Source organism: Ostrinia nubilalis, chromosome 2 (assembly GCF_963855985.1).
Source record: "Ostrinia nubilalis chromosome 2, ilOstNubi1.1, whole genome shotgun sequence".
NCBI lineage: Eukaryota > Metazoa > Arthropoda > Insecta > Lepidoptera > Crambidae > Ostrinia > Ostrinia nubilalis.
The window spans coordinates 8,066,772-8,079,307 of record NC_087089.1 but is presented as its reverse complement, the minus strand read 5'-3'; the positions used below and the strand labels follow the sequence as shown (position 1 = coordinate 8,079,307).

Genomic DNA, 12,536 nt, shown 5'->3' with positions numbered 1-12,536 from the left:
AACTACAGTTATTATGTGTGAAATTGACACCACGTTCTATCAAATTAACAACTATTAAAAACATCTCGTGACTCACACAAAACGCCTTTTAAAGTCAATCTTTTTTGCTTTTTGCTCAAAGTAAACGGATCCGATTGTGACCGTCAAACGCGAAACAAAACCAAGGCTTCACAGGTTCTAATGTAGCTTAGTAAACTTCGCGAAGGTGTTAAATGTAGGTTAAATATAATGTTGCTGTATTTGAACACATTGCAGTCGACCAGCTGTGCCTATACACTGCTGTACACGCCTATACGAAATCTTTGCCGCAATGCAGTCGACCATATCTCACCAACTAGACCGCGACTAATACCATTTCTGTAAACAAAACCAATTTGCTCTTGTTATCCTTTACCTATCATTTATTACCAATTATAACTATCTAGGTCTTGAACATAATCGGATCATTATCTCACCTTTTAAGTGGTTCGATTTACCGGCAACCTCAACCTCAAACAAAGTATGTAATGATTTGAGATGACGTAGTCCATGGTGACTTGCAGAGTAATATTTTAAATTCAAATTAGATCCTAAGACGATAGTACTAGAATTTTAACTAGATGGTCAGCTATAAATGTAAAACCTTTTTTGTACAATGAGTCTCTCATAAAGAAAATTGTACTGACCTTCATTGCGCTACATAAAATTGTAGGATATATTTTCTTACTAAAGAAATAAATTGATTAAGTAAGTAAGGATTGGTAACCTTATACGTTTTATTCACCTGTATAGTACGAGTAATATATATTTATTTCTCCTAGATAGAATCGAATCGGAACATGTACAGTATAGCAGCAAATAACTTCATAGTGGCTCTAAAAGTGAACGAAAAATATTCCAGTAGCAATCATAAAGTGCTTAAAGGTATCAGCTGATTGATTGAATAGGTGTCACTAGCTGACACAGAGATGGTGTTTCATAGTTGAGGTTATAACGGTGTTGTAACAAAACCTATACAGCCATGGATTCGAATATACACTGAGTGAAGTGCCGGGAGTGACGATGGAAGGTGCCATACTGAGCACCGCGAGTAACAACAGATTCACTGCTCACTTCAAGAATGCTGCCAGCGCTCTGTGCGCTAGGACACTGCCGAAACAGCGGCGGGCCGAAGTGGTGGCTCCGATCACCGCGCGCCACCACACCTACCCTCGGGCGACACCCCCCAAGCGCGCGCCCATCTCATGCCGCATGGAGCCCCTCATTTGCGACTCGGTCCAACAGGCCATGGCGGTCGAGCAGCCTCAACCTATCCAATATGATGTCATCGACACTCACGCGCATAACATACCGAATGGAACGGTAAAATTAAAAGGAACACTGGCCAGGTAAGCTTGTTTTATTAATTTATGAGTATAATTTTAACTTTAGACACCAAAAATATGATTATTAAAATGAATGAATCGGAAAAATTCTACAACTTTTCTTTTTACTGAAACTGACATGGATTTAGAAACTCTTTAAAGTTAAAAATCGAAAAGTCAAGAATTTGAACCGTAACTAACCAGATGAGAGTTTCTAAATTACCAAACATGTAGCCAACTGTATTGAAATGAGAGAAGATGTCCAAATTTTGAATGTTTCGCAACGCAGCAGCCCGCGCTCGGAAATGAGCGGCACTCACTCATGTTATTGGTTGGGTCAACAACACCAGCATGACATCATGGTGACTTGTTTACCCAGCTCCCCGGCTGGAGGTGATGTCGCTAATTACGTCGCTCTATGATTGTTGATTTTAATGCGCATTATTTTATTGTTGTTTATATTTCAATATTTATGATAATATGACTCTCTCATTGACCCAAAAAAAAAACAAATGTTATCTAAGGTGTAGTTTGTTCAGCTCTTAATCATGTTTATGTACTTGATGGAATTTGCGAGTTACAACTTCTTGTGGTCCAAAGTAAATAATTACTTAGTTCCTTCCTGGTTAGGTCAGTGTAAGTATGAGGGGCATGAGGTCACTGACGATTAGTCAAATTCCACTAACAATGTGACTAATTATACATTTGAAACTTTTGAAATGGTGTTGGTGAATCCACAGGTGATTTAAGTGCACGATGACTTGCTCGCGGGTCAACAACTTTAAGTGACGTCACTCCCATAAGCTCGTATAAAGGCTTTAGTCAGTAAGCTGATCTCTGATAAAAGTATTATTTATCACTTAAGCCTCAAACGATGTAAAATCAATTTAATCGTCCATAAAAGATGAACACTTGTATTTTCCTTTTCCTTGTTAAATGTAGAGTCACTGCAACACTTTCACAGTATTTACAACTATTCCATTCTTTCAAAATTTTGTAACTAACTTTTGTACATATTTAAAAATAAACGTTATACCACAACATTAAATGTGCTTGCTGCATAACTGCATAACATTATTTTGTTTTTAAGAATTTTATGTGACTTTTGAACTATAGTAGGCATTGTAGTTTTGTTTATTCGTAAACACCGTTATCCACACGGAAGTATAGTTGCCCAATTTAGATCAGGGACACGTTTGGCGTTAGATACGCGTTCCAAATATTTATTTTAATATTGCAATGTCACAGCTCACTGACAACCGATATATTATTATATTATTTAGATATTTTATGCTTTGTTTTTGCCTGTCATACTGTTAAGGATATAGGCTGCGTTTATCCGTAATTGTATATTCGTTGACAGATGCAACGAGTCAATAAAGGTCGTTCCATCGGCGCTACGGGGTCGTCCTTAAGGGACAAACAGGCTTTGCCAGTACACCAGACATAATCGGACCCGAATGAAGTAAATGCACTCGAGTATTTATAAGCGTGCCCAGAGCGAGTGGGAGGGCGAGACTGTCTCGTTCGCACACCATGATGTCATGGTATATTTTTGTAGACGCTCGACAGCCGGGTCGCACGCGTTTGTAATTTTACTATTGGTATTTGTTTTACGGTTTCGATTATTGTCTCCTTTATTACACGGTATTCGATGACGGAAACATTCACGATCACATTCGATGATCGTGGGACTTAAGACACAGTGACACCAAGTTGAATAAGTGATATCTGTACGTTTAAAAGCTTGGCCAGTAGTCAATATCCTTCTTTGAATCGAGTTCTGAACGTCGTATACGTCGCTGTAAAGTTGCATTATCCAAAAATTTTACTCATTGCATAAATGACAAAGTCAGATTAACTCGTACTTATTCAATTATTTAATAACAATACTCGAAATAGTAATATTCCGTAGTCTTTATCATTTGTTTATATGCTATTATTTCAATCCCTGATATGAGAGTACCCGATTTACACGAGTCGAGTGTTGCCAAAATAAAGTGCGTACGCAATCCGGTTTATTTTAGCAAGGAACTCTAAAAAGTGATTGGCATTATTGTGTCAGGCAGAGCAATACAAATATTAATTTCAAGCAGGTAGGTACTCGAGATGATAACCTTGTTTTTGTATCTTGATAAAAGTTTACTGGATATTTCGCGTGAGAAAAACACATGTAGTATTTCATAATGTTTTCTGACGACAATAAACAACATAAAATATGGGCTGTCACCGAATAAGGAAATGTTCACAATCAACAGTCATAAGGGCAAAAATAACGCGTTAGTAACCGCATGACTACCCGATCAGAAGTCAGAGAGCTTGATGTCTTCCGGCTGACTGCTCTGAAATAATTTACAGTGTAATTAACCCAGTTTACTTGAATCATTACAATCCGGACTCATCAGTCATGTTCATGTCACTCAATCATCGACAGCAACCAACAATTACCTACATGATGAAGATACCGGTGACTCTCATTTTTTTCTAAGAAAAGGAAAAAAAACCGTGTTAGTCATAAACCGGTTCTTGTTGGACCATCCGGTGTTTTAAAGTGAATTTCAAATAATTATAGTAAATATTAACAGATTTAAATTAAATAAGTACATGATGAGAAACTTACATAATTTAACATAGAATCTACACAAATATAATCAGAACCCTCTTCACAAAGAATTTTCATAACTAAAAACTGCCTAAATACAATTTTATTCATTTAGGCACTTTCTTTTTCATAAAGTCTTGACAATCAATATCTAGTTAATAAGACTATTCATTATATTTATGTAAAGCTAACTTCCTGAAAAAGGGTTTTGTTGTTATTGTACTGTTAAAACAATTTAAGTTTGCATAATTAATACCAGTGACCGTATGTTATTTCCTTTTCCTTAATAAATAACATCGATGGCTATCCTCAACGCGATATGAAATCATCCCTTTTAATATACAATACATAATATTAACTATAACGTTTTCAATATTCAACAGTTACTGCGTAGACTATAAGCACAGACCTTTACCAATAGGACAAGATATTATTTTGATCAATGAGTCACGAGCTCGAACTTTATCGATCAGCTTGAAACAGCCTTGATAAACCATAAAAACAATAACATTAGATGTCTATTTCAATTACTCTATGGTTCCTTACACACACGTTGAACGTTTTGAAAATGTATTACTTATTAAATATAGCTCTACATACCTATTTGGGATTAGATAATACTTTGAACGTGATCTTTAATAAACTGTCCGATTATGTATTTTTCGCATGATTGCTTTACGGAACTTACTGATCCTGCTAATATAAACGTCCTACTTCTCAATAATGAAATAACAAACAAAGTAGGAGCAAAACATTTCGACAGTGAAAATGATAAGATCATAAAACAATATTTTAATAAATAAACATAATCAATCCTATTCTATTTCTATCTTACTTCTCTGTTTGTAGGCGTTTATATTTCAAGTTATTTTTTTCCCGAAACAGTTTTCTAGTTTTTTTTTCTTATTGAAAACGAGCGTATATTGTATCACAGATGTTTATGACAATCATAGCAAGTTCTTTTCTGCGATGATCGAATACCCGTCCGGCGCCCGAGGTTATCACTCCGGTGATCCGGTCATATCATGTGTGCCCTGTCTCCTATTCACGTCATACCTTATTGAACTACTCTTTGGGTAAAACATAAACATTAATAAACACACACAAGTAAATTACTGATTTTAACAAGCTAACTGAGTCAGTGCCTTAGTGGGAACACAGGGAAGCACTACACCAGTCGTATCGAATGACTAACTTATTAAAAGTAATGAAAATTATAGCTATGTGTGTTGTTATAATGTGTAACAATTGTGTTTTGAAGTTTTGTGCAAAAGCCAATAGTGTTAGTGTGTGTGATTGCTTGAAATTTGGACACAGTGATAGATGTCGGTGAGGAATAAGTACAATGTTTTTTTCCTAAATGAAATTGTATGGTTTGTTACAAACCACGGAACATAAACGACTAAGAGTGGATTCGACCAAACGAGTAAATAAATCTCAGAATAAACTTGTCATTTTGACATATTTCCCATACTGAAACTAGTTTTCGGATAAAAGTTTGGTCGAATCGGGCCTAAGTATAATTGCACTGAAAAAGTAGAATATTCTAAAGGGATTAAGGGCGATGTCAAGGTCCACCTGATAAATATAAGTCGCTGTTGTATGTAAAGTCGATAACACACTAGTCATTTTTGTAAAGAGAGCACCTATCATAACTACATACAACGCCTTAGAAGTGCAACGCCATAGTAAATATGTGCTATGTAAAACATATGTTTTTCGATGTAAAAAAATTCGTCGCTAAAGAGAGCCCGTTGATGTCTTTTTGCAAGGAATTGCGTTTCGCGGACGTGAACATACATTTATGAAAAAACAACAGCTTGATTAATCCCAAGATTGATATTAAAAACAAAATATAAGCAATTACAAATAATATTGTTCATGATCCTACCTAACACCGGTGGATACTCTATTGATTCATACATGAATACGCACATGGTGCATAATACATTCTATGAATGGCATATTTATAGAATTAGAAAACCCCGGGGCATCGACAAATGAAAATAGTCAGCGTAATTCATTCCCGTTTTTGCTGAAGTTATATTACAGTAATCAGCTTCTGTAGTAGGTATGGTAAATTACTCATTAATTAAACCCTGTTATTAATTTTGCAGCAACGTTTTCCTGTCTGCATTCGTTTCTAATTTTTTTGTACGAAGTACTTACTTAATTCAATTTTATTGTTTGATAAGCCGGAAATAAACACTCTTCCTCAATATTTTTTGTTTGTTAATCAGTAGAATCTTTTTGTTAGAAAGATTTAATTGATCATCGCTTTGTTTGTGGTAAAATAAACGATTTTTGAAAGCTCTATTAGAGTTTTAATAGTTGTAATGTTCTGTTATTATTGTTTTGTTGAAAGCCTGTAATGTTTATTAACTACTTATAGTTTGTGCTTCCTAGAAGGATTTATCGCATATTTACGGGTAAACAAAAAAATTAAGCAATTAGGCCATCAACAAGTTTACCATTTAACTACGCAATATTTTATCTAATTCGTGAATAAGAAGATCAACATCTTCTTCAATGAATTCAGCGTCAAAAACATAACAACTATTACTCACTTTCGACAAACATGCTACACGTTTGGCATTCTGCGTATGTAATAAGATAACGCGAAGCGTCCATTCACGTGAGAATATGCCCCATTCACAGGTACGTTTGCCAGCACATCAACCTACCATGAAGTGTTCAATTTCATCAATTAATTTTGCACCTTATACAAAAGTGCTAGAGCTAAAACTTCTATGGCAAAATTGACATTTTTTGATACGGGGACTACATTCAGTTCACGCCGCGGTAACACGATAGCGTCTGCCGGTAGGTGTATTTAGTCTAGCAATGTCCGGAAATGCATGTCTGCAAATTCCATACCGTGCGATATGAAAGTAAATATTGGTTCCTTTCGTATAAGCGTTTCACACACTGATTCACACTAATTTGATACTAAAAATAAACTTTTGGTTCCTTGAAACTGAACATGGTGCATTCATCATGTCTATGTCAGTCTACTGCTGAAATAAAGCCTCATTCAAGAAACGCCATGAAGCTTCTGCTTTCTTCGTCCAGCACCTTTCTTGAGGTTTTTGGTCCACTGAAAAAGGGGGTACTACTTACCTAAAACTTGAAAACTTTTAAAGCGGCTGTAAGCGCATAATGTCCAATTACCATAATGTGCCTTTGTCAGTATCATGCTCGGGCTCACGCATGTTGTACTGAAACTTACATTTATACTAATACGCGTAGGTAGATATGAGAGCTTTTGAAAAGCGCAGTTAAAATATTCAGATTCTGAATAAAGTATTACTTAGGAAAATCTAGAAGGTTCACGGCATCTTGTTACAACAGAAGAGTCTAGTAATAACTAGTTGAGTGTTAATTAGGTATTGTTTGATTTGATTAGGTATTCTGTTGCGGTGTAATATAAACATTACGTAGGTATCATTAATTACTGATATCTATTTAATGTACTCGTAGTTTATTGATTTTTTCTAATATCAACGATCACATCACCGATGCGTCATTGTTAAAAGTACCCATAATTGCCTACCTTTTTGTGTGACACCTCCATCGTTATCTATTGCACATTACATATTTTATATGATAGATGTGAAGTTGTTTGTTTATTTGTTTATATGATGTAATTGTAATTAATATCTGGATTCTGGAACCATCGATATGAGTAAAAATACTTTATTTTATGATTGCCACTGTTTAAACATAAATAATCATGCAAATATGTTCCGAGATAAGTTATATTATTATTGGTGACTAGGTAAACCTACCTACCTACCTACCTTCTGTGACTTTATATCCTCATAAATAAATTCGTCGGTTAGGTAGAGACCAGTTGACATATAAACATTACTACACTACAATAAATATTACTACTGTGCAGTAATTTCCAGACTGTAATGATGTTTATGACACACAAAATTTAACACTACGTACGTATCTGTAATTTTAATTTCCTTCCCGAACAAAATTGTTCATAAAGTTACCTTCATTCTTAGAATGAAAATGTTCCTCACAGGTTTACATTCAAATAGGTTGGTTTGACATCATTATCATAATCATTTTAGCCATAGGACGTCACTGCTGAACATAGGCCTCCCATAATGATTTCCACAATGGCCACCAACCGGCCATTGTGGTTTGACATTTAATGATAAAAAACAAAACACTATAGCTATAAGCTACCTAACCTACCCCAAAAGGTTAGTCAGAAATATGCCTGTCGCATAGCTCATGCGTGCTAGCGCGTAACGCACCACGACACCCGATCGGTGCTACCTATCTGTTTCACTAATATTTAAAGGGCAGCCATATCTTTCTATTTCAGTTGTAGCTGGACTCCATGTCTAAGCGATACGTTTTATCTCCGACAGTGATTCAAATGGCTCGCATTTATATTAGTTTCACATGTGCGAACAGTGAGCCTATGTAAGTTGGGATCGTGTGGCAATGAACTTTTTATACATAGTTGCCGTATTCTTTATTTTATTTTTTTGTAAATCTGCCAATTTTTTTTTACATCTGTTAGAAGATTTTGTTATTGTTTTTTTAAGTGTTTGATTCATCTTTACAGTTTGCAAGATGTTGATATTTATCTCTCTGTCTTGGATCTCAATACAAGTTGAACTTGACCGTGTCCGTGTCTCAAGTTCTATCCTTGATTTTTTGGCTTGAATGTCACCTTACTTAGGATTAGGACTGTTTAAAACCAATATTTTACTATTTAACCGAATTTAAAAAAAGAACCAGATTTTCAAATCGCCCAAAAACTTTCTTTATAGTTTTTCTTTAACGTTCGTTTGGGGAATATAAATTGTAACTTAATTACTTATATTTAAAAGAGTTTTCTCATTGTCCACAGGGAAGTGGCGAGTGCGTGGGGCAGCCGCGTCGGCCCCCCCGACCAGCCGGCACCCGCCGACCGCATTCAGAGCCTTTTCAACGACATAGAACTCTACCCCACTAAGACCCAGGGTAAGACTTATTTCTTTTTCATTTCTTTTAAAAAAGACGATAGTATTCTGGAAAGACGTAGAACAATCTAGAGTGCGACCGATAGATCTGTAGCCTGCAAACACCATGACTATTGTTGCCCAGCTATAAAAAAAATGTTTATCTAAAGCTTCAAGTCAAGATACAATACTTTTTAATAATCTCTTTAAACAAACCTCAATTATAAACTTCGTAATATCGATTAAAGAAAAACATTATCATCTTTATTAGTCTAAAATAATAAATACAAATAAATAAAGCCTCTAATTAGTGAAAGTTAAGTCAGCAAATTAACACACATTAACAGCTTTACGCAGAGACTTATTTTACTTAATTGATATCTTACGCCCGTATTCACAAACATTACTATGAGGTCTCACAGTGCGCGTGGACGCACAGGGTAACACATGAATCAATCACAGAGCTCTATTCACGCTGTGCGTTCGATTTGCTGCTTCACATAAGCAATATATCTTTTGTGAATACGGGCGTTTTAACTATTGAGAAAGCTTTTTGTCTATCTAGTTTTCGGTTTCTGCTTATTTTACGAATGAGCATGTAACAAACTGCTTGGATGTACAGTATTCAGTTTGGTTTCGTTGCTAAAGACAATAAAAATATTACAAATACCGCATACGTTACAGTACGAATTTAACGAATCGTGAAAGATATGTTTATTTTATGGGTCATAGTTTCGTTAATTATGAAAATTCGGTTGCTGAAGTTTCATAAATAAATATTACGAAATCATTCATTTATATTTGACAAATAAGTGTTGTTTGTATTCGATACAGACATCGCGGTTAAACTCATTTTATCGAACCATGATGTAAGCTAAGCTGGTGATAACGAAAAATGTTGTTTCTGTGGCCACGTCCACGTATATGCAATGAATTAAATCATTAAGTATACAACGTATAATTATAGAATCATTGTTGAGAAGCGACTAGATTATAATATTTTCTAAATAAGGTACATTTTGGTCGCCAAAATGAAAATAATTATTTATGATTGTCCATAACTGTCGTACCTATATGATTAAAGTCATACTTGTTTGTAGTTTTTCACAATTCCGGTGGTGTATTTTCATAGACTTTATTCATGATTCGGGAAAAATCACTGGTTTAACTAAAATCATGGTTTGAGCTCACGGTTCAAGTTTCTACCAACCTGTAAAAAATCTCTTTTATACAATACCCAAATAAAAAATCAATTCTCGTATACTTCGTATACAAGATGAAATCTGCCCTTGAACTGAGAAGCCTTCAACTTTTGTTTATTTGCAATCAAAATAAAACTCCCCGAACGAAGGCTTGCTACATGAATAAAACATTTTATTACTTTAATACTTCATGGAAACCTCCCAGAAAATACATGGTACGTGAACGTGATCTTCAGTCACATATACCGTGTCAGTTACTACATATAAATATTTGATGTATTTTAAGTTGATACTGATACGACTGTTGATATGTTTTCACTTCTATCTCTATGCATTTACTGCGTTCACTGTCTGTTTCTTTTGCATAGCTAATTTTGCAATCCTACATTATCGTTATCTTTTTTAATTAAGGTCTAGCAATATCTACTCATTAGTATGCATATAAAAGTATTACAAGTGAATAGCTTTTCGGTATCTCTATAAACCAAGCAGCTATGTATGATGTAGTTAATCTTATACTGGAACGAACTCCGTACTAGCATCTCCTTCCAATCCAAATGGACTTCATTCGATGGGGCTTGATGAATGTCTCATTCGATTGAATGAACGATAAAAGGCTTACGTCATCTTCACCCGTCAGGCTGAATCAACAGTACCTACCTAAATGTCAATACGCTATTAAAAATTACGCATGTCGGTTCCGCATGTCGTAAATTACTTCTAACTAATAGCAATCATACATTACAACTGTTGCATTGCACAGATAACAATTTATTGCATTTTGTACGTTATCTGCGATCTAAGAATCAACAGTAAACTGCCTTTAATAACACACTAGGTTTGATTAAACACTGACAATTTTATCTTTTCTGTATTATATCTAAATTAAACCGGGGAATTTTGTTTTGCTGACTGTCTTGATGATTAATAGACCCCATTCATCGTGACGATATAGGTTATCGTTTAAAAATCATAAACACTGTTTGAAACTTCAAACGAAACGAAATCTCTACTCATTGATGGTTATCAATAAGTAGATATTTCTTGCTATAGATTAGTTACTAGACCATAAAGTTGTAAATAATGAATAATAATTTAACCACATTTTTAACTACTACTAATTAAAAAGTTTAAGTTTTCTTTTTCGATTATGGTTTTATTAGTTTTGTAAGTCCGCAATAAATCATTTGCGGTAATTGGTTCAGTTGTACTCGGCACATTTTGCCACTGGTGCTTTGATCTTTTACTAAATTCATGTGGTTGTAACAACTGGGGTCACAACCCTGTTGTCACACTTTATGAGCTACTCAAGCGTGTGGCTAGCTCAATCGGGCCGACCGCTCTACATGCCCTCTGAAACAAGCAACGCGAAAGTTCAAGGCGTGTCACAACAATGGGACCACTGATTGTCTAAACCCAGCACACACGGTCAATGAAGCGGCGATTGTATCTAAAAGCACAATCCATTGGCCGATTGCTCTCTGTCATATAAAACAATTTACGGGCCCGTGCGTAGGTTACGCCTCTTTGTTTATTTACCGCTCGTAAATAACGCGCCTGCATTCGACCCACGGATCATTTAGTTAATAACCGCTAACGTTCATTAACCACTTTATGGTATTGTCTTTTGTGAAGATGTCTGTTGTCTACCTGTTTATGTCTTGTTAATTGATGATATGGTTATACTTAATAAGCAGGTAATAACCTGCTTTGTTTTTATTGTTCACGGTTAGATCTTTTCGCCCGTTTCCATAAAAGTTATCAATTTCAATTTTATTTTCAGTTTTTAATTAAATCTGCGTCATTAGATACTGATTAACTAAAACTTATAAGGAAATCTTAGATTTCAATGCAAACAAACAATGCAAACAAAGTAAGATGTGCCAAAGGAACAGTTTTCGTAGTCATTCCTTAGGTATTTTATATTTTCTTCCTAGTCATTAATTGTTTAATAATAATAAAACCTCCACATTAATTATTTTATTGCAATTAAAATATAATTCTCCTGAGTTTTCCGCTACAAACTGTTTAGTGTGATTAAATATGACTAAAGCACTGAATAATAGTAGAAGGCATAGATTTATTAGTTCATAGTTTTTCATGTCATCGCCGCCAGACACAAAGACGCCGATGTGGAAGTATGAAGTCATATTCGATCGTAATTCCAATTATAAAGCTTACAGTATTCTTTGTCCCGACCGCCAGTGCTAGGCTAGTAAATGTTAATAATCATATTTGTATTGTTTCTCTGACGTGTCTTTATGTAGCTACGAACTACGTCGTAGTTACGTTTGTAGTAAATATGATTTAGTATCTTCAAACATACCTACCTCTTATTGTACTATAATGATTTGTGTAAAGACAACTTTAAAACAATTCCATATTATTTTATTACCAGAGACATATTGCTAATTAATGT

The 12,536-nt window shown here is 34.9% G+C and overlaps 1 protein-coding gene across 8 annotated transcripts in view; it reads left to right on the top strand.

Annotated features, from left to right (window-relative positions):
* LOC135081617 (uncharacterized) overlaps positions 1-12,536 on the top strand; it is a 57,129-nt gene that overhangs the window by 19,227 nt on the left and 25,366 nt on the right. For 3 of the 8 annotated variants that reach the window (XM_063976367.1, XM_063976377.1, XM_063976396.1), the window contains exons 2-3: positions 801-1,367; positions 8,825-8,937. In XM_063976367.1, coding sequence (XP_063832437.1) covers positions 1,042-1,367; positions 8,825-8,937 — 439 coding nt within the window. In that variant the 5' untranslated portion in view covers positions 801-1,041. Of the gene's footprint in view, positions 1-800; positions 1,368-5,088; positions 5,275-8,326; positions 8,392-8,824; positions 8,938-12,536 lie in introns of those variants that run through there. The other 5 variants (XM_063976385.1, XM_063976390.1, XM_063976404.1 and 2 more) reach the window with 4 other exon arrangements.